Genomic DNA, 26,952 nt, shown 5'->3' on the forward strand with positions numbered 1-26,952 from the left:
GAAGGACAATGTGGGCACTGTTGGCATTCGTCCTTCTTGTGAGTTTTTGAATGACGTGATAGTGCAGAATCATTAACCCATGTGTTGGTTGTCGCAGGCGGATCTTCTCGATCCTGGCAGATCAATTCTGAAGGATTTGTTTGGCTGTTATCTCATTCATCAACATCTTCATTCTCTACTTTGAACGCGACTGGATTTTCCTCTGCCTCGAATAAATTATCAGTCATGTGTTCCATTTGATTGAAGATCTTCACGCCTTCACGATCTTCAGCTGGCCTTCACGACGACGCGTCGACAGCGCGCTACCCGGGAGATCGTCACCTTACCGGGATAATTTGCTTTCCCTTACCGGGAGTCTGTTTTCCCTTACCGGGATAGTTTCCTTTCGGAAATACTTTTGAGTGTTACTAAACACTCTCGGAAATAATTTTGAGGGGCTTGGATCGTTTTGGACTCGCTTTGGATCGTTTTGTATCGCTTTGGATCGTTTTGTATCGCTTTGGACTAATTCGAATAAGGGACTTCAAGAAACTGTATATTCGTGGCGGTTATTACGGCTTATTCTCAACACTCAAAGTTCAGGAGGAGAGAGGTCCCATCGATCAGCCCTTTCACCGATACTCCCTGTGAGACTACCCCTCACACTATGGCCGGGATTGCGTTAGTAGAGCTGAGATCTGTTTCTCTTAATGCAAACCGCATACTGAGAACTCAGCTGTTAACGTAAAAACGCGTCTTTTAACTTAAAAACTTTTGAGATCCCCGTGAGCGCTTTTTGGTTTGGTCTCATATATATTTTTTCACTCTTATCCTCTCACTCTTATGTAAAATCGTATATGAATTCGCTGAGTTATAAACGATTTGACATTATTCTGAAATGCCAAATCTCACAACACACAAGTTCACAACTCTGCAAGTTTTCTACAATTGTTTAACGTTTTTGCTTCCGGCAAGCACTTTTCACTACACTCTATAATTACGAGCGGCTAGCGGGCCCAGACAGGACTCGGGTTACGTCGGGGACCAGACGGTAGTCCGGTTGCGACCTGGACAGCCCGAGCAGCTGGCGAGCGTCTCGCCGCTTAGTCAGCGAATCAGATGAGACCATTGGTCACTCCATTTCTTCACTCCAAATAATCCTGTAACGCCATTCACGGCGTCTAGTTTTGTTTTGGCCGTACGATTGGAGTGCTGTTTCTGTTAGAATAAAATCTTTTCAACAAACCACACCCCAGTGTACGTTATTATTCTATATCTTCGTTTGGTACTGCATCACAGCTTTCCATGTATCCTGTATCGTCATTGCTTCGTCCGCTGCGTCGTTTGCTTTCAATGGCAGGATGACACTTTGGTCCATTTTATGGTTAGCTGAAAATGTAAACCGGTGCGGTGAAATAAATACTTATCGATAAATGCTTCCGGATGCTTAAATTTACTTACCGAAATAAGCAACTGCTTAAAATTGACTATTAAACATTCTTTTTACTTCGCATCTGCACTGAACTAAAAATTTCCAACATCCGCCGTCATCCGCCAGCAGCTCCGCTCTCTCTCGCTGGAACCGCGGGCTGTAGAACCAGGGCACCAAGTGCAGTCGTGCGGGGGATCGTGCGAACCCCTTTCCGTGTAGGTAGGACAGGTGTAGTTTCCTGCTGGCCCAGCGCGTGACGTCCGGGATGACTCGGCGGGTCCAACGCTGGTACCGCCTAGCGTCTGGTGTAAGACCCTCGGCCGACCATTGCTCTTGCCACTGGCTGATGGTGCGGAAACGCTCTCTCGTGCGCAGGGCCGGCCCCGTTGCCCCCCGTTCAGGCGCTGCTGGTTGCTCAATACTTCGAGGCCGGAGGGTCGCTGCGCCCATACCGGGGCTCTATACAGGGCGATCGAGATCACCGCATTCGCGATCAGTCTGCGTCGGTCGCTCGTTGCTCCGCGGCGCTTAGGCATCAGAACCCGCCCGCAGTACTCGCGTTACCCGGTTGGCTCGTTCCACCACCTATTTTATGTGAGGTCTCCAGCGCAGATGGTCGTGCAGCTGTATCCCGAGGTACCGGATCGTCTGTTTCGATGGGCAGATAACCCCACCACCGATATAATCTAGCACCAGGAGCAAACATCGGCTCCACCCGGAGCGGAAATTAAAGTCAAGGGCTCGCTTCGGTACCCTGTAGACGGTATAAGGACGTCACATCAAATTTAGTATAATTCGGGTTGTTTTCGAGCTAATCGAACCAACTTCTGCAGGCGAGAGTTTTGAAGAAGGGGAAAGTTCTGGTGAATGTGGTGCTCCAATACAAAAGCTACATATTTATATCGATGTCAAGTTTTTATTATTACCTAAAAGCAACGGAGAAATCAAGCGGATAAATACAAACAATCAAACATGTCACTTCGATGTAGGACAAAATAGTAAATATGAAGTAATGTCTCTACATAAGCTTAAACTTGTACAGTTAAACTTAACGTTATAATTCCTTTTTCTCTTGTCGCAACGTTGTCTTCGTTATCTCTCGTTTCCCATGTTCCATCAAAGATCAATAATTATCTTTTATTGTACAGGCTCAAACAAATACTATTGGTTCTTCTTGTGAATTTTTGAATGCTTTGATAGTGTGGACGATGAACAGAACGCTTTCTCACAGATTTTACACACAAACGGATTTTCACCGGTATGAATGCGAATGTGATCCTTTAAATTTGACGACTTCGCAAACTTCGAAGGGCAATGCGGACACTGTTTGTATTCGTCCTTGTTGTGAATTTTCTTATGATCTGCCAGATTGCTTGAAAACCTGAATGTTTGGTCACACATTTTACACACAAACGGCTTTTCACCAGTATGAATGCGAACGTGATCCTTCAATGATGGCGACTGCGCAAACTTTGAAGGGCAATGCGGACACTGTTTGTATTCGTCCTTGTTGTGAGTTTTCGAATGATATGATAGCGCGGTTGATGAATGGAACGCTTTTTTACAGATTTTACACACAAACGGCTTTTCACCGGTATGAATGCGAACGTGATCCTTTAACTTTGACGACAGCGCAAACTTTGAAGGGCAATGCGGACAATGTTTGTATTCGTCCTTGTTGTGAATTTTCTGATGATCTGCCAGATTGCTTCGAGATTTGAACGCTTTGGAACAGGTGTTACACACATAAGGCTTTTCACCAGTGTGAGTTCGAATGTGAATCTTCAGCTTGCTTAGACGAATATAAGCTGCGGAACAATGAGGGCAGTGGTGCTTTCCCTTATTGCGATGGCCTTTGCCATGGGCTTTCCGATTTCTGCCATTGTCAACTTGTTGACGACTCCGAAGGTTATAAGAGCGCAACTGATGTAGCGTTTTTTCTTGACCGTTTACGTTTCGGCCAACTTTAAGGTTTTTTCCGGCATCGATGGCAGCAATTCCGTTTCGAACTGATTCTGATGCCGAATTATTAATACACGCGTTGGTTGTCGCAGATGGATCATCTCGAACCTGGCAGATCAAATCTATACGATTTGTTGGGCTGTTATCCTGTTCATCGACATCGCCTATCTCTAATTTGAATGCAATCGGATTTTCCTCTGCTTCGAATAAATCATCTGCCTGGTTGCCACAACATTCATGTGTCCCATTTACTTGATGAGCTGTACAACTTCTCTGAATCAAGTGCAAATCGTACGCTGCATCCGGTGTGGTGACCTCAGTTTTGATAAACAATGCTGTGCCAACTGTTTGTTCAGCAGAGTGGCCAAGATGGTCTTTACTGATGTCTGCTTCGTTCTTCGCTGTGTTATGCTCTGCGATAAACCCATCGACCAGTGCAATGTTTTTGTTGCATCGCCAGCGAAACGTATATATCTTGTCCAAACGCGAATCACACTTCGTGCACAAATACGAAGGAACTCCAGGTAATACATTGGCCTGTAAAAATACGAGTCTCATAGAACAGTCTTTCTTGTGGAATAGGCTGAGATGTCTGTTTTAACCATCTTCCTACCTGAAAACCGGTACAATCGAAGAGTAGTTGAAGCTTGTATTGTCCGGATTCGTCGTTCGCTAGGGGCTTCAAAGCTGCACACTTCGATAGGCACCATCGGCATATTTTGGTTCTGGAAAATAATATGCTATCACACCGTTTTATCATTTTGAACACCGACTTACTCAACACCAATCTCTTTCTTGATTAATGCCGCAGCTTTCATTTTGACTGCAATCGTTTATTTCTGTGCAGAGATTTTATAAATTCGTCCGCGTGTAGTTTGTTTACTATTCTGCGGTGCTTTTTGACAGCTCGGTCTAATTACGTCATCACAGGAACTCACGGGCAGTTTATAACCTGTAATTGAAGGGTAGCGCCGAAGTCACTCAATCTTGCAGGCAATTCAAAATGTCGGTTAAACTCGGTAAAATAGTTTAGGGCAGTGGTCTCAAACTCATATTAGCATGTGGGCCGCATTGGAAAGTAACAGCTAGTCAGCGGGCCGTACCACATAAAGAAAATGTTTTTTGATTGAATTTTACGCACTTTGATTTGGTTTGGATTTGAAATAAATCGTATCGGTCACTTCTGTGCCGGCAGCTGAACCGATAACAACATTTTCTTGTGATTTTTTGCTGACTATCCTGACTAGTATAACGTAATTATATATTCCGCGGACGTGGCCGCGGGCCGCATGCGGCCCGCGAACCACCAGTTTGAGACCACTGGTTTAGGGGAAGTTAATATAATGGTTTAGGAAGCTAACACAGAATCAGGGGAAAGGTTATCAATGTGAACGATAAAATACCTCAAATATGATGAACACGACACCATTCGGCCTCTACGACTCGCCCTCGGATGTCTTATTCGGTTTCAGAAATTCCGCACAAACGATTTGTACAGTTTGCTTGACCGAAGAAGAGGTTCTTAGCGACGACTTAGCCTTCCGCAAGCACTGCACTCTCAAGGTCCGCTGTTAGAGATGATTCCGGGAAACAAACCAGCCGGGGCAATGGACAGGTTTTGTTCGGACGGTACGTGCGACACTTTCTCTGGGATTTCTCATTTCATATATTTTATTTAGCTCAACGTATAATACTTCGAAAGAAATGGTTATTCAAACTTAAACTTACACTTACACGGTACACGTGACACCTTGGACTCTATCTTCTATGCGGCGCCGTCCGTCCGCCCGCCCGTCCGACCGCATGTGTGCCGCGGACTGTGTGGCGGGAGTGGTGTGTTGTGGTGCTGTATCATTTCACGGGGCTTTAGGTTCTTTTATTCGCACGATCGGTTCTCGTGCGTTCCACGATCCCCCGATTTCATCGATCCCGCACCCCCCGTTCGAGTGTGTTCCCAATTCTCGGGAGCTCTGGAGTCTGGTTTCGTCTATTCTATTCGGCTTAATAACTTAACGCAGACACTAACACATCATCATGACTTTTGCGAGACCGCGGGCAGCGCTCGCGTATCCCGTATCGCGTTCCCTTGACTGGCAACAACGCACACGGCAGTCGGCTTCGGCCGGTGTCTTCCCTGTCCGTTTTCTAACTGAGCCTACACTACGATTAAATTAATTTACGTCTCTCCATTAGTTTCTTCACCCCGTCCGTTAGTATCACATTTGTTTTCCATTTTCACCATGTTTATGTTTATGCCTTTTGTAATTCCTAGTTTGCCTAGCGTTGTGTCTGAGCACACACACAGGTCAGGTCTGCTGCCACTGGTGATGCCGTTCCGATGCATTGTTTAAAGTCTGACCCCAAATTGTTTCCAGCATCCATTTGGTACGCCGCCTCGCCGGCGCTCTCGTTTGACTACACTCTCGGTTCCTTTCGTTTTGATTTCTTGCAGCAGCAAATAATGTGCAGCGCCCACACCGTCTCCCTTTACTACTTCTCTTCACCTCTACCATGGCCACCACACGGAGAGGCGCAATAAAAACACAGCTCCATAAAACAGAAGAACTTTTCTTCACTCTCTCTTTCTCTGTCGCTTTCTGTCACGAAACCTTTACGTCCGTTCCCCGCCACTACCGGGGACCGGTTGTGGATGGGCCGGTAAAAGTTAGAAGCGCGTGCATGCGCGGCGCCATTAGCCCGGAGAAGTGGATCAGAAACCGTTAATTAAAATACGATGTACAACCGGTCGCCGCACACTTTGATCTAATTCGAGAGCGAATTTTCTTTCGGTTCCCTGCCCCGGTTGAACGTTCTGTGATTTGCTGCCGCCCCTGCTTGAAAGAAACAAAACCTTAACCTCCACAAATTTTTCACTTGTTTAGAACGTTTCCTTATTATAACGCGCTCTGAATATTTACAACACGGACAGTCGTTTCACAACGAAAATGGCAAGATCTCAGTGTGTGTGTGTGTTTAAGGACTCTCGCAACCGCAGCCCGCAGCCTACTACGATCGTTGCGTGCCTTCGGTTGCTGGGATCCGCTTAAAAAGGTAGTGTGTAAAAGTAGGTGTGATGTAAGTAGTGGTGGTCATTGTTGCGTAATCGCCCGCTACGCACCCAGCGCCATCGGTTAAGTATCGGGGTTGTGGTTCCCTTTAATTTGAAATACCGTCTTCTCGCGGTACGTGGGGAGCGTTTTACATGTTTTGATTCGAGTTTCAGTTCCCTTCTATGCCAAGGTACACCTAGCGATGTGTATGTTTATGCTGCGCGCCACTGTCTGCTATTGTCCATTGGGTTTCTTTGTCGTTTGTCCGCCCTTCGGCCGGACTCTTCTCGCGTGTTCACGGGGGGTGTGCGGTTCCACGGCGTAATGATGCATCCTCTGCACCAGAGCTATCCGTGGTTCCCGCTCGTATGTGTGTTTTGAGCGACTGTTTTCGAGGGTTTTCGAAATCTAAAATTTTACCTAAGGTAGGATGTGATCCACTCCCGATTTTGTAAGCTACACACGCGCTAGTGTTGGCAACTAGTCTGGGGTTTTCTAGTCGATTTAAAAGTGTTATAGTGTCAGTGTTCGGGAGGGTGTCTGGCTTGTGTCATACTGAATGGCCTCTCGTATTATCACGTACAACGCGAGATGATGCTTAAAAGTGGCTTCTCTCTTAAGAGGGGGCGCGGCTAAGTGTATAAATACTTAAAAAGGTACACTACACGGACACGGCCAATACGTACAAATATCTTACACAGAGAGTGTACGGCGGTGTGAGCCTGCGGTCCCGCACCCATCCGGATCCGTGATCCGGAAGCGAATCCCACAATGACCGCGCGGCTAGCACCGCCTGATCCACGGTACGGTGATTTCGCCCCGATGGCCAACGTAGACTAAACGTAACGAAGTAAAAGTATTTACACCGGGCCCTCTACCGGGTAAAGCTACAAGGTGCTCCTACCATCGACTAAACACTACTTACAGTAAAAGCTTGCAGCTGGGTCTGACTCGTGGTCCGGCGCGGGAGATAGAACACTCAAACATTGCATTCTACCGTGCGTACCGGCACACAATGCGAGCAAATATACATAGATATTATGTACACACCACGATCGCTCTATGGCCTAACAAACAAAAAAAACTGGATCTACACGCTGGAACATCGTTTCCTTCGCGGGGTTGACACCACCATGGCAGTTTGCGGAGGCGATCGCTTCCTGCACCTCGCTCCCTGCATCCGGACTGGTGTTTCACTGGTCTGTGCATGGTCTTTGTACTGCTGCTGGTCGGGTGGCCGGTTGTCCGGTCACGGCGCTGCGTGTCGGCGTTAGTTGAGATACTTGCGGCACTTCTTCGAGCCGCACGAGCACGGAATTTTCACCTCCTCGAACGGGAACTTGTAGTCGTAGGTCAGCTCCTCGCCCTGAACGATCCGGCGCAGGGCAAAGATGATGATGTGCTTGTGGCCCAGTATGTCGACGACCTTCGAGTAGCAGTTGGGCTGCGGAAAGGGCGAGCGATTAGCAAAAGCAGAGGCGAAAGGACGGAACACGGTGCCGGACCGGACACTTACCTCACAGGAGTGGTTGATGAAGCGAGCTGCGTTCCCGCGCATCGTCGCGTCGACGACAAAGTTTTCATCAATCTTGAACATGTAACACCCGATGCCACGCCCGTCGTAGTACCGTTCCCGTTTGTCGGTCAGCGTGGACCGTATCAGCTCGCCGGCGTACTCGATGACCATTTCGCCTGCAAGGGGGGTCGTGGAACCATGAAATCACTTGCCCTGTCCGGTGCCCTCGGGTTGTTGCTACTTACCGGCTTCGATGTCGCGATTGCAGAACAAGCCACGGCCGTGGATGTGCGACCGGTACACGCCGACCGATTCCTTGGACGACTCCTTCAGCGTCCGGTAGCGCATCGCCATCGGGAGGTTGCTTCCGCTGCCGCGTCTGTGGGGAATTGGAGTTGGATTAATGGATGCTGCTGCCCGGGGGGTGTTGTGATCCCTCGTTACCTGGGAATGATCGTATCGTCGATCGTTTGCGCCACGATGGGCATCGGTTGCTTGCGGTGGCGCGACGCCAACCAGCTGAACATGTCGTACTCGGACCGGCCACCGTACGGCTCACAGCGGGCCGTTCCGTACGCGTTCTCCTTCAGATCGTCAAAGTAGTCCGCGTACGGTGAGCAGGACATCAACCCACCCGGAGGCACCAACCCGGAGGCACCCAATCCGTTGGCCAGCGCACTGCCATTGGTCAGCCCGCCGCCGCTGCCACCGGTCACGCCACCTACCGGCTGCCTCTTGTGGTAGAGCGGCTGGTATTGGGTGCACTTTTCCACTCCGGGCAGCTGCTCCAGCAGGTAACGGATGGCGTTCGTCTTGAGGCCGAGCATCTGCACGCCCGCCATCTCCTTCAGCTGGCCCTCGGGGAGCGCCGTCAGACCGTGCGCGCGGCGTGCGATCTGTACCGCCTCGAACAGCTTGTCCCAGATCTCCGCGATCGACGTGGATTTGTACGTGAACCCGTCCTGCGACTGGATTTCGTACAGCAACTTCGGGCTGTTCGACTGGGGCTGCTGAGGGGCGGCCACAACCGGTGGTCTCGAGAACTGCCCCCCTGTTGCCGACTGCGGCGGTGCACCGAAGCTGCACTGGAACTCGTCCTCCAGGTGCTGGAGGTGCTGATGGTGGTGCTGCGGGTGAAGATGGTGGTGCTGCGTTGGCTGCGTTGGCGATGGTTGCGACAGTGGCGATGGTTCCGGTTGACGGATCCTGCCAAACAGCACACTCGCGTCCGCGTCCGCGTCATCACCACCCTCCGCGCTCAGCAGCCCACTGCCGGCGATACCGAGATCGGCCACCGACATCGACACGGTGGCCGACGGATTCTTCGCGACCTCCGCAAACAGGGACGAGGACAGCGACAGCAGCGCCGCACTGACCTCTTGCGGTGCCGGGGGCACCCCTGGGGGGTCACCGCCGCCGCCCATCGGCACGGTGGACGCCGTGGTTGCGATCGAGGGCGAGGTAGCGGCCGAACGGAACTCTTCGTTCAGTTCCGCCACCAGCCGCTCCGTTTCCGCGTCCGCCTTCGTACCATCGTCGACACCGAGCAGCGGGTGGGCGGCGGCACACTCGGCCACAACCGTCTGCAGCGTCCGGTGCTGGGCGGCCGCCATTTCGGCCGCCTCCTGATTCGTTTGCTGCTCGAGATTGTCCAGGATTTCGGAGATTTTATCCTTGATTCCGTGCGCATCCGTCGACTCGTCGATCAGACTCGGTGACCCGACACCACTGCTGGCCCCACTGGCCCCGTCGACTGGCGGGGCCGCCGCTTCGTGGCACACATCGGCCAGCATCTCCTGTGTTTCCGCTTCCAGCGAGTGCTTCAGCTCGTCGATCCGCTCGAGATCGTCACCGAGCGTCAGATGGCGCAGATGCGCCGAGGGTGCCGCCGGTTCCACCGTCATGTACGACACCACACCTCCACCGGCCGGGTGGTCATCCGTAAGGATGGGTTTGATTTCGATCTGAGCCATCGGTTGCGAGTCGGGCGGTTGCTCGAGAAGACCGCCACCGATCGGAATGAGGGTTCCGTTGCCATCGAAGCTAAGACTGAAGTGGAAACTGGGAGTCGTCGCTTGCAGTTGCTGCTGCAGGCGGTGCTGCTGCTCCGCCAGCGTCCCGTTGACGGGCGAGATCGTGGTGGTCGTGGTGGTCGTTGCCGTCGGCGGCACCGACGACAGCAGCAGCGGTGGGTTCACGTCGATCGGTTTGATCTCAATCTCTAGCCGGTGGTTTGCCTTCGTCCCGGCCGCGGCGACGTCCCGGAACTTGAGCATCCGCTGGTCCGGTGGTGGTGGTGAGTTGACGAGATCCGCAAACGGTGGCGTTGGCGCGGTTGGCGCCGGAATGATCGTCAGTTCGTCCCGGAGCTTCTCCTGCTGCTGGTTGAGCATCTTGAGGGGCGGCGGTGGCGGTGTCGGTGTCTGTGGTACCTCCGGGGACTTTTGCAGCATCACCGAGGCCTGCATCGGGAGGACGCGGTTCGTCGGCCTCGTGTTACTGTTGTTGTTGGGTCCGCTGCCGGACGATGCGTTCGTCTGGATCGGATGCTGCTGGATCGGATTGACGACGTTGGTTGGAATGTTGGAGTAGAGCGGCATCGGGTACGGTGCGGTCGGGAGCGTAATACTGGCCGCCGGTTGCGACGAGGGCGTGATCGTGATGGAGGATGCCGCCATCGGGATGATGGGAGTCGCCGTCGCCGCCGCCACGGGTGACGGGGCCGTCAGGGACATCGTGATCTGGTTCGGGGCCGCCGTTCCCGCTTTCTTCTTCGTTTCGATCAACGAAATGTGTGACTTTCCATTGGACAGCTGCTGGTTCAGCTGTTGCTGTTGCTGCTTTTGCTGCTGCAGCTGCTGTTGGACACTGGAGCTAAGCTGGAAGGGTTGTTGAACGACAATCGGTTGCTGCTGCGCCGTCGAGTGATTGGCGAAACTGATCATTTGCACATGTGGAACGGAAGACGGCGTCAGCGTCATGCCCTTCGGAAGCTTCGCTTCCTGCTTCTTCAGCGTCTTCAGTCCCTTCATCACGTTGCCATTGTTGCTCGGTTGCAGGAGCACCATCTGCCCGGAGAGCGGTCCGTTGCCCATCGTGGCGGCCGGCTGCGGTGGTGGTGGTGCGATCTTTTCCACCACGATCGGTTGCTTCGCGATCAGCTGGCTCGCGGTGATGCTCGGTTTGATCGGCACCAGATGGGGCTGATTCGGACCAGTGCCGGTGCTGGTCGGCACCACACTGATGCTGTTCGGCAGGAACTGCGCCGTCTGGGGGGTGGGTTGCTGCTGCTGCTGCATTTGGTACGCCTGGATCGTCGACCCCGCCGCCGCCACCGACGCCCCCTTCTGTTTGACCGGTTTGGCCACGATCTTCGGCTTGCCGTAGTTGGTGGTCTTCGTCGTGATCGGCTTGATGATGTTGGACACCACCTTCGTGGCGGTCGTCAGGGCGCTGGCCGTCGTGTAAACGGACGAGGATGAGGAGGCGACGATCGACGACTGGAAGCCACCGCCAGACTTGGAGCTGACGATGCCGGCCATGCCCATCAGCTGTTCCGACGACGAGGTCGTGGTCAGCGCTTTCATGGCCGTGTTGGGCATCACCTTGTTGACGAGCTGGGGCTGCGCTTTCGGGATGATCGTTTTCATCGTCGCCTTGAGCGGCGTCACGATCGCACTGCTCGTGATCGGGGTGATGGTGCCGCTGCTGGTCGGGATCCCCTGCGATACGACCGATCCGTGCGATGATGGTTCAATCTTCCACACGTGCTGCTGCTGCTGCTGCTGGTGCTGAAGGGTCGACGGAAGTGGTGATCCGGTCGACCCGGAGACCGTCACCGTGACCGGGTGACTGGTCGGCGCCTGCTGGAAGATCGTGCCACCGCCCGCGGCGGACGTCGCGACGGACGTTTGAATTTGCACCGGCTGCGAGGTGGCGGCAGCGATCACTTGCTGCGTGCCGGTGGCCGGGTCCTGGTTGAGCACCACGTACCCGGTGGCGGTCGGCATTTCGACGATCGGCTCCAGCTTGCTGGCCGCAAACACCTGGTGTGTGGTGGTGGCCGAAAAGCTCGAGTTCTGGCTCAGGACGCCCTGCATGGCGGTCGACACGAACTGCTGCGACGACATGACCGTGTTCTGGACGATCGTTTCGAGGCCGTAATACATCGACGGGCTCGTGAGGTACATGCAACCCGACGCCGGATCGGTAACCATCATCTCGAGCGGTGGAGCGGCCGCAGCGGCCGTCGCCGCACCGAGCATCATCTGCTCGGTTGCCATCATTCCGCACTGGATGGTGGCCGCCGTCTGCGGTTGCACGATCGTACCGATCACCTGCGGTTGGGTGATCTGCAGGGCACTGGCCGGGATGAGCGAGTAACCGCCGGTCCCGTTCGGGATCAGGATCTGGTTGGTGGTGGCCAGCGCTCCGTCCGTTCCCGCCATCGCGAACCCATTCGGCGCCGTGAGTACGTTGGCCGGGGCCAGCTGGTATTGGACCGGTGATGACGTGAGCGTGCCTTGGTCCGAAAGGTACGAGATCTGGTTGCCACCTCCGACCTGCTGCACCAGGATCGGTTGGCCGGCGGTCGTCTGCTGGAAGATGATGTTCCCGGTCCCCGGTGCCGACGGTGCCGACGCTTGGCGGATCAACGGGTACGGTCCGGTGTTGATCAGCTGTATCTGTTGCGGTTGCGGCGCTTGCTGTGCCGTGATTAGCTGGCCCGGCGGTGGCCCCGTTGGCGCTCCCATCCCCGAGGAGTGCAGCGTGATCGGCTGTTGTTGCTGCTGCTGCTGATCGTGTTGCTTCGTTTTGATCTGCATCGTTTTCGTGGCTCCACCGGTGAGGCAACCGAGTTGCGATCGTTTCGATTTGATCGTCTGCGACTGCGGGGAGGAGGAGAGTTTCGACGCCCCCAGGTGGGGTGGCCCATGGACCTTCTTCTGTGGCGAGGCCGTCGGATAGATGACGTGCTTTTTGCCCGAGGAGGACGATAGTTGCGTCAGGTTGGGTTGCTGAGCCGCGTGGTGTTGTTGGGGTTGGGGTGCGGCAGAGATCGTCATCAGCTGACCGTTGGGACCGAACGAGATGATTTGATGCGGCTGCTGCTGGTGGTGGTGATGGGCGGTGAACCCGTGGCCACCGACCAGCTGACCGTTCTGCTGCAGCGTGCCGATCGGGGACGCCGACGGTGCGGGTTGTATGAAGCGCTGCTTGTTCTGTTGCACCGTAAACCCGTGGTGAGATCCGCCGCCACCGCCATTGTCCTGCAGCGACTGGTGCTGTTGCTGATGCTGCTGCTGCTGCTGCTGCGGTTGAAAGGTCGCACTCGGGAACGGACTGGTGAAGAGCTGCCCCTGACCGCCGGCCGGCGACGAAATGATCATATTGCCAGCGGCGAGGTTCTGCAAACCTTGCAGCGGAATCTGCTGCTGACCGTGGCCAACAGTGGCCGACGTTTGGATCGGAATACCGGACAGCTGATTGATCGTGATCGGGAGCGACGTTGTCGGAAGGCTCGAAAGGATCGCCTGGCCGCCGTTCAGGTTGATCGTTTGACCCGCCTGCAGCACGGAAATGGTCGGCCCCGCGTTCGCCGTCTGCTGCTGGTGCTGTGGTGCTGCGGTCAGGAATCCGGTCGTATTGCCGTAGATGTCCGTTGTGATGGTTTGCGGCTGTGATGTGTGTTGCGTCGTCTGTTGCTGCTGCGGTGGCAAGATGAATGCCCCTCCGCCGCCGTTGGCGAGCTGATGATTGTGATGATTGGTTGTGATGATCTGTTGCTGCTGCTGCTGTTCCGGACTCAGCAACCGAGGGGACCGGGTTTCCGATTCGGATTCACTCGTCGAGAGCACCTCGCACGAGCTGAGGTGCCGCTGGTACGACTCCTGGTTGCGGTACGTCGCCTGACAGCGATCGCACTTGACCGGCGCTTCGATCATCGACCGCGACGAGTAGATCTTCATCTCGCCCGGTGCTCCGCCACCGACCCCGTCCAGGCAGATATCGTCCACACCGTCCAGCTGCGAGATCTTTAGCTTCCCGGCGACGCCACCGCCCCACGGGAACTCGTCCGCTTGCAGCGATTTGCGACGCTCCTGCAGCGTCGTCGTCGTCGTTGCGGTCGTCATCGTCGCGGTCACCGTGTCCTCCTTGCCGAACCGACCGAGCGACAGAACGTCGGACAGTTTGAGATTGTTTTTGGTGAGCTTGCGACGCTTCGCCACGACGGCGGCAGTGGCCGCCGGTTCCAGTTGCTTCGTGCTCCACGAGAAGCTACCCGATCGCTGACCACGCTCCTGCTGCTGCTGCTGCTGCTGACCGATCAACACCACCGGGGTGGTGCATCGAGCCAGAAGATCACTTTTGCTGCGCTTCAGATCGCGATGGCTGGCGCTCGGTTTAACGACCGCGGACAGCAGCGCATCCTCCACTCCGTGGCCGATGATCGTGGCCGTTGCCTTCGTCCAGCTGTCGTTGCTCAGCTCGGTGCCCTGCAGATCGCTCTCGTCCACCTCCATACCGCCCTCGATGGCCCTCGCAGATGGGCCCCTCGACGATGATGCTCCCGTCCCGCTCGATCCGGACCCGGACACTTCCTTCAGCAGATCGACACTGAACGGGGCGTCGGTTTTCAGGTCCATCGCGAGCAGATCCTCGTACGTCATCAGCTTCGGCAGGATGTCGAGCATCGAGATGCCGTCGAGGATGTCGTGCGGCAGGTCCTCGAAGATGACGTCCTTGATCTCGGGTGGCAGCAGATCGTTCGTGTTCTGCGGTTCCTCATCGTTCGTGTCGTCTCCGACGCTGCAAACCCCGTTCCGGTGCGCCTGCTGCTGCTGCTGCTGGTGCTGCTGGAAGTGCTCGACGTGATCGGTGGCGGCGTGGAGTTGCGTGTCCTCATCGAGCTCTTCACCGGTGTGCTGCAGGAGGCTGGTGTGCCAGCGGGAGATCTGGGTCAGGCCCCACTGGACGGCCGCACTGCCGGACGAGTGGTCGACCGTGAAGTTCTTCCCGTGGTCCAGCAGCCCGCCGTCGTGACCGTAACCGCTGCCGCCGCCGCCACCGCCTCCGATCTGGATGCTCGTCCGGATCCGGTACGACACGATCTTCCACGGTTCCTTCGCCGACCAGTACAGCCGGCTGCACTCAAAGTCCGTTGGCACCAGGCAGTCCTCGTGGTCGCTAAACATCGGCACCACGTGCCCAAGCCGCCGTACGTTCAGCGCCCCGATCATAAACTGGACCCGGCCCGGCTCCGCGAACCGCTTCTTCCGCCGGTCCAGCTCCACGTACACCGACCGCGCGATCTCGAAGTTGCGCTCCTCCGGGCACCGTTTCCGCTTCGCTTCGGCTTCGTGCGCCGGACAGTACAGAGTCTTGTCGAGCATAAACACACACCCGATACGGCGGGCACACGGGAAGTGGTAGTGTTCGCCGCACGACCTCACGTTACACCCTACGGTGGCTCCCTTCACGCCACAGTGGCAACATTTGATCAGTCGGCCACGCGACGCCGCCGAATGGACGTTCTGGAGCGATCCGTCGATCTCCTCGAACACCTCCGCCGACCAGAGGGCACAGTTCGTGTGCACCCAGTTGGCTTGGCCGGCGAACAGGAGTCGCGACTCGTGCAGTGGCATCCCCTCGCCCTGCTGCTTGCACAGCATGCAGATGCGCGTATCGAACGGTTCCTCCTCCGTGTCGTGGAAGTAATCCGTCAGCTCGTCGAGCGGGATGTCGATCTGCGGGACCTGCTGGTCGAGTGAACCAGCGGCGCCGTTGGTGCCACCGATCGCCGCCAACGGGTGACCGGCACCCGCACCGGATGCTGCCAGGGATGTACCGGCGCACCCCGACCCGGAGACCGGCTGATATCGCTGATGATGCTGCTGCTGAAGGTGGTGGTGCTCGATGCCGGCCGCTGCCGTCTCCGCTTCGCCACACATCGCTTCCTCGAGGGCGTCCGTGCACGCTTTGGTGTCGTTCTGGAACCACGGGAACGCCTCGCTCAGGAACTCTCGGTACGCGACCGACAGCTCCTCCGAGCCGACCGTCCCGAGCAGCCCGTTCATGTCGTAGTGGAAGTCTTGCAGCGAGAAGTACTCGTTCGCGTTGATCTTCTGCTTGATGTCCACCAGACTGACGTCGCGCGACGCTTTGGCGGTTGCCCGCACCTGACAGCAGCACTTCGAAGGGGCCCCGGAACCCGGAACTACGGCGTACCCGCCTGTGCCACTACCGCTACTGCTGCCGCAACTGTTTTCGCTGCTGAAATCGTAGATCGAGTCTTCGGGCACTTCGCTTAGTTTCGCTTTCTTAGCGCCACTCGCCTCGGCGAAGAACGCCGATATGTTCCGGCCACCGCTGATGAGTGGCAACCCACCGTTGGCACCGCACGTACAGTACGGGGACGTTTTCCGGGGGCTCAGCTTCAGCAGGGCGCACGCCTGGCGACTCTTACTCAGCAGCTTCACCACGCTCAGCAACCCGGCCCGGAACTCGGCTGCGACCGCATCGCGCCACAGGTGTGCCGTCGCTTCGTGCCGTTTGGCACACTTTTTGCACACAAACTCGATGCTCTCGGGCAACACCGCAAGCATGTTGTACTGCTCGTCGGTCAGTCCCTCGCAGCGGGCATGTACCCACCGGCGGCACTCACCGCATTCCATCATCTTCAGATCGAAATCGTTGTCCTCGTAGCACTTCTGGCACAGCGGACAGTAGTTGCCGCGCTGGCGCAACCGAAAGCAGGGCGTACACATCGGCAGGTTGCCGATGAACTTCGTGACGCTCGTCGTCGAGCAGCTTTTGCAGCGGAGACACGCGGCACAGATCAGTGGCCGGTCGGCACCGTGCAGCCGCTTGCTCGTCCCCAGGCAGGTGGTGTGGTAGTGTTTGGCGCACTTCTGACACTTCACCTTCAGTCCGGTGGCCATGTTACAGCTGTAACACACCGTGCACCGGGGACACATCCAGTTAAAGCGTCCGACCAGTAGCTGCTGCTGTTGCTCCTCCGGCGATGCTCCGACGGTCACATCGAGCAGACTGACGTTGGCCGTATCATCCAGGGCGCCTCCGTTGCCGGCACGCAGATTATACTCGTCCCGCACACAGTACTGATGGTACGGCTCGCAGCAGCACACACAGAACAGCATGTCCTCGAGTCCGGCGCTACCGCACAGGAAGCAAAGGGCCCGCACTGGAACCGCCTCCGAGAGGATCAACCCGAACCCGGTCCGACTAACTTCGGCCGGGTCATAGTTTTCCCAGAAATCGATCGAAATGGAAGGCGGCCCGTTGATGTCCGCACCCCGCACATTGCCCCCGAGGGTGGCCAGTGCCGAAGAGGAGCCCTGTGACGAAGGGGGCCACTGTTTGCTGGTGGGTTTCGAGCTGGCTTGCGGTCGGAACGAGGAGGCCACCTTCCGTGTCGTTGGCCTTTCGGCGGGCAGCAGCAGGAGTTCTTCACATTTCTTTGCCGCTGCCGTCGGAACCGTTGGCTTCGTCGCGCGCTCTGCTGCGGCTTCGTCCACGTCCTCGTCAGCCTCCGGTAGCTGATCTTCGTCGATCACGAGCTCCTTCTCCGTCGATCCGCTCGTGTCCGGATCGAACGAAAGGTCCTTTGGGGCCGGGACCGCGACCACCGCTTCGCCCGCTAGATCCTCATCGGGGGTAGCGGGGGGTGAGAGGGCCATCGGTGGTGGATTGATGCAATCGTCACACGGTTCCTCCTTAGCGGTGGCGGCGGTGATCGTTTTCGCCGCGCCGCGTCTTTCACGATCCATCAGCGGCAGATCTTCGGCCGGTTCGGCCGCACTGTCGCTTGGTGGGGTTTCGATGTTTTCGAGAGCGCCACCGCTCGGTGAACAGTCGGCCGGTGGTGCTGGGGATGTGCTGCCGTCCTCGGGGAACGTGGCGAGCGGTTGGCCGAGCACGATCGAGGCACTGCGACAGACGTGCTTCACCCGGGGTCCCTTCAGATCGATCCGTTGCCGTTTGTCTAGGGTCGGTGGCGCACCAGCCACAGGCACGGTGCCGGTTTCAGCACCGTTGGTCGTTGGTGTAACCGCCACCGGAAGTGACGGAGGACCCACGGTAGCAGCCACTGGTGGTCCAGCACTGTTGATGGTGGCGGTTCCGGCTTCCGATTTGCTTCTCGTGCGGGGTGTCTTCAGCGAACCACTTTCGGGTTCCTCCTTCGTCGCCACGGTGGCCACCGATTCTTCCACTTTCGTTGCGCCCTTGCGCTCAACGATCGGCGGTTCTTCGAGGCGTCCCGCCGAAAGCGGACTTTTGCCACCGGTCGAGGAGCCACTACTGCTGCTGCTGCTGCTGCTGCTGGAGCTGCTGCTCGGGCTTGACATGATGCTGCTCCGGTCACCGGTACCGAGTGTCACCTTGATCTGCGGCAAACTGCCAAACGTGCCGTTGTGCTGCGATAGGGCGTTCGAGTGAAGCGCCAGGAACGGGTTGGCGGCCGAAGGTGACGTCGTGACGCCGAGCTTCTTATCGACACTGTTCCACAGGATCCGCGACGACGAGGAAGACGCGGCCGCCGCCACTCCGTTGACCGTTCCGGGGGGAGCGAATAGGTTGCCTTCGCCGAGGCCGAGCGCGTGATGTTCCTTCCGGAGACCGGCGCCCGGTAGCGTGTCTAGGGTGCGCATCGTCAGAGGGAGGGTTTGGCCGAGGCGGACCTTCAGCATGGTCGGTAGCTGAAAGTGACCCAGACAGCGGCGCAACCAGCACGCGTGGCACCGTTCCTTGAAGATGTGCCGCGTTTTGGCGGTTTCCGGATTGCGGAGCTGGGACGGTGGACCGATCAGACACTTGCCCTCGCTCTTACACCTCACCATCGGTGGCTGACTAGCGACGACGACGAGCGGTGCTACGGTGGTGGCCCCGGTTGTGGTGCCGGCACTCCCGCTCGGTGGCTGACTCGGTGGAGCCGTGGCCGCAGCGGAAGCGGCCAACTTTTTGACCATCTTCGAGATAAACTTCCGACACACGTCGCAACAGCTGACGCCGTACTTCTTCGTCGGGTGCTCGTAGTACCGCGTGCTGGCCGGAATGCCACAGATCGCACAGCCACCCAGCGACGGTGTTCCGTTGCCGGGTGTTCCGCCCGAGCCATTCGTCGCGGAGCCGAGCGTGGCGGAGAAAAGCTTCGCAGAGTCCAGCTTCGCGGCGTTCGCTTTGAGGTGCATCGTGAAGAGTCCTTCGGTGGCCGCCACAACGCTTCCGGGCGCCCCCGAGCTAACCGGGCCGCCGATCATGGGTTGGTTGGAATTGGGGCCAGAAGAAGCCGTAATACTGCTTACGCCGGGTGAGGCCGTTGCCGACGGGATCGCCAGGGAGCCGGTGGCGCCGTTTAGCAGCGAAGTGGCGAACTGAAGCCGCGGCTGACGGAGAATACTTTTGCCAAAGATCGTCGTGACGGACGACGATGCGAGATTCGTTGTGTTGCCGCCGTTTAGCACTCCGATGCCGTTGGTGACGCCGCCGGTAGTCGTCGAGGCGGGCGATAGTTGTGATGGTTTCACGACGAGCTTGCCGATCGTCGCGGTCTTGCCGACGACCGAAAGCCCGTCCGAAAGTGATGCCTTGGCGAAGGGATTAATACTGATCGGTGTTGCGGTGGAGCTGGACAGGGACGGACCGTCGTTCAGTTGTGCTAAAATGCGAAAAAGGTCGGAATTAATCATCAACGTCCGGGGTGAACCCCGCGCCATCGAACCGCCCTCACCTGTAGACCGTTCCGGTGCATCGTCGGACCGCTTTTTATCCTTCTTTCTCCGGGAATCTTCACCAGCCAGTGGACACTCATCGTCGGCTCCCTCTCTGGTGCTTTCCGGTTGTTGCGATGGGACCGCCACCGGTCCCCCATTGGTAGTTCCCGCTCCGGATGTGGCCGTCGTGCCTGCCACCACACCGGCAGCAGCGCTGGCCGCGGCCAGATTTTTATTCTTCTTCTTAATCTCGTACCTCCGCAGGTCGCAGTCGTCCAGGAACCGTTTGTTGGGTTTGATCAACCGGTTCGAGTGGGCGCTCCGCTTCTGCTGGATGAACCGCTTGTCGCCAAACTGGGGCGCACAGCCGGCCACGCACTCGACGATCCCATCGGTGGGAGCACCACCTGGCGCCGGTTGCGTGGTGTCCTTGCAACCGAACGAAACGATCCCAGTGTCGGCGCAGGACACGGAACCGGTGCTGGTGGTAGCGGCCGCTCCGATGCCATCTCCACTGGCGGCACTGGCGGAAGACTTGAGGACGACGCCGGTTAGGCGCGACGGACGCACGATACACTCGGCCGGCTTGTTGAGAGCGGCCGCGTTGGCAGCCGCGGCCGCGATCGCCGCCTGCAACGCGGCCCGTTGGATCCGCTTCTCCATCTTGCGCTTCACCTTGTCGTCCAGGTCGTTCTTGATCGGGATCGGCCGCGCCAGGCACTCGCGCGTGATGATCGGTGCCAGAGGAAGCGTGTCCGGGTTGTACACCTTCTTCACGATGTTCTCGTCCGTCGTCACGAGCGTCGTGTGGAAGGTGACACTCTTCTTCTTCGCCGGCGCTTTCGGTGCTGGCGACGTCCGGAGTTCCCCCGTCGCCGCCGCCGAACCGGAACCATCACCAGCAGCCGCTGGTTCCGGTGCCTTTGCCGGTACTTCGTGCGTCTTCTGCGCACGGGTTGTCGCTCGGGTGGTGCCGTCCTCGGTAGCACTTCCGCCGGCCCGGCTCGGTGATTGGCGGGTTTCTCGGACGGTCGCAGCGGACAACGGTAGCGGGGTCGTACCGCGCCGTGCCAGTGCCGACGACAGGCTGGATGGTTTCATTTCGAAGCCACTTCCGGTCGCTGACAGCTTACCGCCCGGTGGTGCTGGTGGCTGCTGTTCGTTCGCTTCACTGTTGGCGCCGGCAGCCCTCACTTCACTCTGGCCACCTCCGGCCGATGATGCCGACGGTGTCGCCGTTGTCGTGGTGCCGCCTCCGTTCGCTGACGTCGCGGTTCGTGTCCTGGAACATTCGTCACCGGCATCGGTGGGGCTGGCCTCCTCCTGGCGGCCTCCGATAATGTCTTCATCATCGTCATCATCATCTTCGGCCGAATCGTCATCATCTTCCTCATCGTCCTCCTCGTCCTCCTCCTCCTCATCATCGTCGTCCTCGTCGTGCCCGGTGGTCTCTTCCTCGATCGACTCGTTGTCGTCGTCCCCGTTGGCGGCGGCGCCGTTCTGGAAAAAGACAGGACGGAAATGGAATCATTTGCATACGATTCGATTAGCATGGTCGAGTTTTCGCTTGCGGTTTCGGGGCCGGGAAGCCGTGGCGCCGAGCTTCTTATCGACACTGTTCCACAGGATCCGCGACGACGAGGAAGACGCGGCCGCCGCCACTCCGTTGACCGTTCCGGGGGGCGCGAATAAGTTACCCTCGCCGAGGCCGAGCGCGTGGTGCTCTTTCCGGAGACCGGCGCCCGGTAGCGTGTCCAGGGTGCGCATCGTGAGAGGGAGGGTTTGCCCGAGGCGGACCTTCAGCATGGTCGGTAGCTGAAAGTGACCCAGACAGCGGCGTAACCAGCACGCGTGGCACCGTTCCTTGAAGATGTGCCGCGTTTTGGGCGGTTTCCGGATTGCGAAGCTGGGACGGCGGACCGATTCAGACACTTGCCCTCGCTCTTACACCTCACCATCGGTGGCTGACTAGCGACGACGACAAGGGGTGCTACGGTGGCCCCGGTTGTGGTTCCGGCACTCCCGCTCGGTGGCTGACTCGGTGGAGCCGTGGCCGCAGCGGAGGCGGCCAGCTTTTTGACCATCTTCGAGATAAACTTCCGGCACACGTCACAACAGCTGACGCCGTACTTCTTCGTCGGGTGCTCGTAGTACCGCGTGCTGGCCGGAATGCCACAGATCGCACAGCCACCCAGCGAAGGTGTTCCGTTGCCGGGCGTTCCGCCCGAGCCATTCGTCGCGGAGCCGAGCGTGGCAGAGAAAAGCTTCGCAGAGTCCAGCTTCGCGGCGTTCGCTTTGAGGTGCATCGTGAAGAGTCCTTCGGTGGCCGCCACAACGCTTCCGGGCGCTCCCGAACTAGCCGGGCCGCCGATCATGGGTTGGTTGGAATTGGGGCCAGAAGAAGACGTAATACTGCTTGAGCCGGGCGTGGCCGTTGTCGACGGGATCGCCAGGGAGCCGGTGGCACCGTTTAGCAGCGAAGTGGCGAACTGAAGCCGCGGCTGGCGGAGAATACTTTTGCCAAAGATCGTCGTAACGGACGACGATGCGAGATTCGATGTGTTGCCGCCGTTCAGCATGCCATTGCTTGCTGACGCCACCGCCGGTGGCCGTCGAGGCCGGCGACAGTTGTGATGGTTTCACGACGAGCTTGCCGATTGTCGCGGCCTTGCCGACGACCGAAAGCCCGTCCGAAAGTGATGCCTTGGCGAAGGGATTAATACTGATCGGTGTTGCGGTGGTGCTGGACAGGGACGGACCGTCGTTCAGTTGTGCTAAAATGCGAAAAAAGGTCGGAATTAATCATCAATGTCTCGGGTGAACCCCCCGCCATCGAACCGTCCTCACCTGTAGACCGTTCCGGTGCATCGTCGGACCGCTTTTTATCCTTCTTTCTCCGGGAATCCTCACCAGCCAGCGGACACTCATCGTCGGCTCCCTCTCTGGTGCTTTCCTGTTGTTGCGATGGGACTGCCACCGGTCCCCCGCTGGTAGTCCCCGCGCCGGTGGCAACCGTCGTGCCTGCCACCCCACCGGCAGCAGCACTGGCCGCGGCCAGATTTTTGTTCTTCTTCTTAATCTCGTACCTCCGCAGGTCACAGTCGTCCAGGAACCGTTTGTTGGGTTTGATCAAACGGTTCGAGTGGGCGCTCCGCTTCTGCTGGATGAACCGCTTGTCGCCAAACTGCGGCGCACAGCCGGCCACGCACTCGACGATCCCATCGGTGGGAGCACCACCTGGCGCCGGTTGCGTGGTGTCCTTGCAACCGAACGAAACGATCCCAGTGTCGGCGCAGGACACGGAACCGGTGCTGGTTGTAACGGCCGCTCCGATGCCATCTCCACTGGCGGCACTGGCGGAAGACTTGAGGACGACGCCCGTTAGCCGTGACGGTCGCACGATACACTCGGCCGGCTTGTTGAGAGCGGCCGCATTGGCAGCCGCGGCCGCGATCGCCGCTTGCAACGCGGCCCGCTGGATCCGCTTCTCCATCTTACGCTTCACCTTGTCGTCCAGGTCGTTCTTGATCGGGATCGGCCGCGCCAGGCACTCGCGCGTGATGATCGGTGCCAGCGGAACCGTGTCCGGGTTGTACACCTTCTTCACGATGTTCTCGTCCGTCGTCACGAGCGTCGTGTGGAAGGTGACACTCTTCTTCTTCGCCGCCGGTTTCGGTGGTGGCGACGTCCGGAGTTCCCCCGTCGTCGCCGCCGAACCGGAACCATCAGCAGCAGCCCCTGGTTCCGGTGCCTTTGCCGGTACTTCGTGCGTCTTCTGCGCACGGGTTGTCGCTCGGGTGGTGCCGTCCTCGGTAGCACTTCCGCCGGCCCGGCTCGGTGACTGGCGGGTTTCTCGGACGGTCGCAGCGGACAACGGTAGCGGGGTCGTTCCGCGCCGCGCCAGTGCCGACGACAGGCTGGATGGTTTCATTTCGAAGCCACTTCCGGTCGCCGACAGCTTACCCCCCGGTGGTGGTGCTGGTGGCTGCTGTTCGTTCGCTTCACTGTTGGCGCCAGCAGCCCTCACTTCACTCTGGCCACCTCCGGCCGATGATGCCGACGGTGTCGCCGTCGTCGTGGTGCCGCCTCCGTTCGCCGACGTCGCGGTTCGTGTCCTGGAACATTCGTCACCGGCATCGGTGGGGCTGGCCTCCTCCTGGCGGCCTCCGATAATGTCTTCATCATCGTCATCATCATCTTCGGCCGAATCGTCATCATCTTCCTCATCGTCCTCCTCGTCCTCCTCCTCCTCATCATCGTCGTCCTCGTCGTGCCCGGTGGTCTCTTCCTCGATCGACTCGTTGTCGTCGTCCCCGTTGGCGGCGGCGCCGTTCTGGAAAAAGACAGGACGGAAATGGAATCATTTGCATACGATTCGATTAGCATGGTCGAGTTTTCGCTTGCGGTTTCGGGGCCGGGCCAGGGACACCGGGCGGCCTTGATGCTTCGAAACTAGCTTATGAAAATAGACTACCGTCACCGGCACGTACTCCGCGTTGTGTCACGTATCTGATTGAAGGCGATGGGCGGCGTTAGCTCTTGGCTCATGGTACGGTTTCACCAGGCCTGGCCTGGCCTACACCACCGATTAAGTTAACGTTTGCACATTACGTCGTTCAAGTCACATTATGGACACCGAAAATTATGTACCAAACATCCTCAAGAACTCCCCCCCCAAGTTCCGTGTGTGATGGGCGTCCTCTTTCGCTCTTCAGCTCCTGGCCAGTGCTTGGAACATCTTTGGCCCATTCGTTGCTCGTTTAGTAAGGCACTATTTGTGTGTTTTTTCAATCAAACTAGCCGAAGTTGGTGTTTGGAAGTAAAAGCCATACCAAACAGTTATTCTTGAATTGAAGAATTCGGCATTTTCGTATGACTCCAATGTCCCAGGAAAGTTTCAAAATCAAACTGTTGATTGTGATGGCTTTTATTGAAGAACAGAAGCTGCTGGGTACAGTATGTTTGTAGCGACCTCGTCGTAGCAATATCTTTTCGAAAAAGTACGCGTATACGAATTCGAGCAGTCGAGTAGCATCGTCGAGCAATGTTTACAAAAAATCGTCAAGTATTCATTGACAAAGTTTTCTCCGCACAATCGGAGATTACTCAAGTTAGTTCATGTGTCACACTCAACGCATTCAGAAGCACTAAACGATATCTCCCGATCATAAAAATAAAAATTAAGAAATATACAAGATTTCTACATGTTCTTAGTTTTTCTTCCAGGTACATCACACACAGGCCACACACAATTGACCGTGGAAAAAGCAATCATTTTCCACGATTCACGCAACCTTTAATTTTTCTTTAATTTTTTTTTCATTCCAAGGGCATATTTTCACCAAAGTTTCACCACAGTTTCAGTTTCAATCGCTCCTTCAACTTCCAAATTTTCATAGAAGTCTTGGTTAGTCAAGCGAGTTAAGCGAAACTCTGTTGGATAATTTCCTACATCATTGTTGTCTGTAGGGATCTGTATTAACAGTTACACCAGGTTTTAGGAGCTTGTTGTACACCACATCTTTCGGATCCCACCACACACAAAACATTGTGTTTCCTGCTGTCTTTCGTTCAGTTCATGTGGCACCCATTTCCCAATCTTCTGGATCTTCCAGGGCTTTGAAACGTTGGGATATGGCATATTGGGACACGTTCAACTGATCCGCGAATTGTTGTTGCGTTTGCGTGTCATTTTCGTCCAAAAGTTCTTGTGGCTCAGCGTCCTCGACCTTTTTTTGAATTCTCCGACGCTCTTTGCTTGTAAATATTTTTTAAACCGATTAAAGCACTGCGATCTTCCAAAAATAAGCTTCGACAAGTATTTTGACAAGGTTCTGTTGCCAAAAAGCCATAATGAAGGGGGACCAAATGGACAGCTAGAGCCATCTGTTTACACAATCTACTTTCATACTTTTCGACCTGGTAAGTGGATAGAGTATTTTATCCTTCGGCCGTCACGTCAAACATTCAATATCAACATTCTACACAAAATTGGGGGTTTTTAATAACAATTGCAGTATGCAAGTCGGCGCGCCGCACAAACACACATTCGTTTCGAATACCTACAGATGGCACCAGCTGACCGAGTTGTCTCAATTAGGTCGTTAGCTTAACAAATGACACAGCCGATTAGGGGCCCCGTCACAATCCTGCATTTTTATATCCTGAACCCCCATTTCTCAACCGAGTTAATGGAGACCCCGCCACCACCGTCCTATGTGTGTGTGCGTTATCGCTTCGCTCCCGGGAACAAAACACGGACAAAATGAATGATAAAGAATCTAAAAAGGTGCACTGCTGCTGCTGCAGGAAGCGAAAAAAGGTGTTTTTTTTTCTTTTCGGTGAGTGCATTTAAAATACTTTTCCCTTCTCGGCGCGCGCGCTACGATCCGTGTCGACGATACGAAAAGAAAAGTGCCGGGCCGTGCCGCGTTCTCCAGACGTTTTCTTACACATCGTCTTAATCGTCGAAACCGAGGACCGCGCGTCTGCCTGGCTGTGTTCTGCTCCGCCAGCGCGCGAGTTCTTCTTGGTCTTGGTTCCCTGTTTTTTTTGCGCCGGCCACATTCACATTGCAACGGGGTGGTGTGCAGAGAAAATAATCTTACGAAGAGGGTCGTCTCCCGTTTCGCGCGCGCGGTTCTCGCTTGAACGGCGTAGTTTTCGTCCTTCGCTGCACACACAATGGCCGCCCGGCGTGGCGCGGCGCGGCACACGGTGAAGAAACCCGTTCTGCATTCTTTATGCTGATTAAATATCACTCACGCACGCACTCTGCACAAAAGCGCAGCGCATAACGCGAACGCGCGAGAACGACCGGCCGACCGACCGACGACGACGGGTCGACCCGGTCCCTCGTCCTCCCGAAAGGGCAAAGAAGAGGCAGACAACGCCACGGCAGCGAAGTCGAAGGTTACTTTGTCGGGGATAAATCCACCTAATTGAAAGGTACTTTCTCGTCGGGTGGGTTCTTCGGGTTCCGGACCTCTCTCTGGGGCGGTCGCGGCGAGGCTTACACCGGGATTTAACATTTCATTTAATCACACGGAGCGAACCCTTCGGCCGGCGGTTTGATGCCTTTCTTTATGGTGGCCATTTTTTCGATTAATTTGTCCCTTTGTTTTCTTCCGCTCACACACATCTGGCTCTCGGTGCGTCGACAACGAGCCAAGGGGATTTTATAAATCTCCATTAAAAACTCCCGGCACCCGGGCCGGGGGGGGGGACAATAAAATAATCTCGTTTAAGAAGCACGGCACAGCACGGCCGGATCGGGTG

At 56.5% G+C, this 26,952-nt stretch overlaps 1 protein-coding gene across 1 annotated transcript in view; it reads right to left on the reverse strand.

Moving 5' to 3' along the window:
* Positions 1-7,693: 7,693 nt before the first annotated feature.
* Positions 7,694-26,952, reverse strand: part of LOC128274973 (histone-lysine N-methyltransferase trithorax) — a 99,854-nt gene continuing 80,595 nt past the window's right edge. Inside the window, exons 2-9 of the mRNA XM_053013327.1 lie at positions 22,700-24,007; positions 21,713-21,746; positions 20,847-20,927; positions 19,692-19,865; positions 8,384-19,619; positions 8,185-8,318; positions 7,940-8,115; positions 7,694-7,867 (exon numbers count right to left, since the gene is read on the reverse strand). Of these exons, the coding sequence (XP_052869287.1) occupies positions 7,694-7,867; positions 7,940-8,115; positions 8,185-8,318; positions 8,384-19,619; positions 19,692-19,865; positions 20,847-20,927; positions 21,713-21,746; positions 22,700-24,007 (13,317 nt within the window). The remainder of the gene's footprint in view (positions 7,868-7,939; positions 8,116-8,184; positions 8,319-8,383; positions 19,620-19,691; positions 19,866-20,846; positions 20,928-21,712; positions 21,747-22,699; positions 24,008-26,952) is intronic.

Source organism: Anopheles cruzii, chromosome 3 (genome assembly GCF_943734635.1).
Source record: "Anopheles cruzii chromosome 3, idAnoCruzAS_RS32_06, whole genome shotgun sequence".
Taxonomy (NCBI): Eukaryota; Metazoa; Arthropoda; class Insecta; order Diptera; family Culicidae; genus Anopheles; species Anopheles cruzii.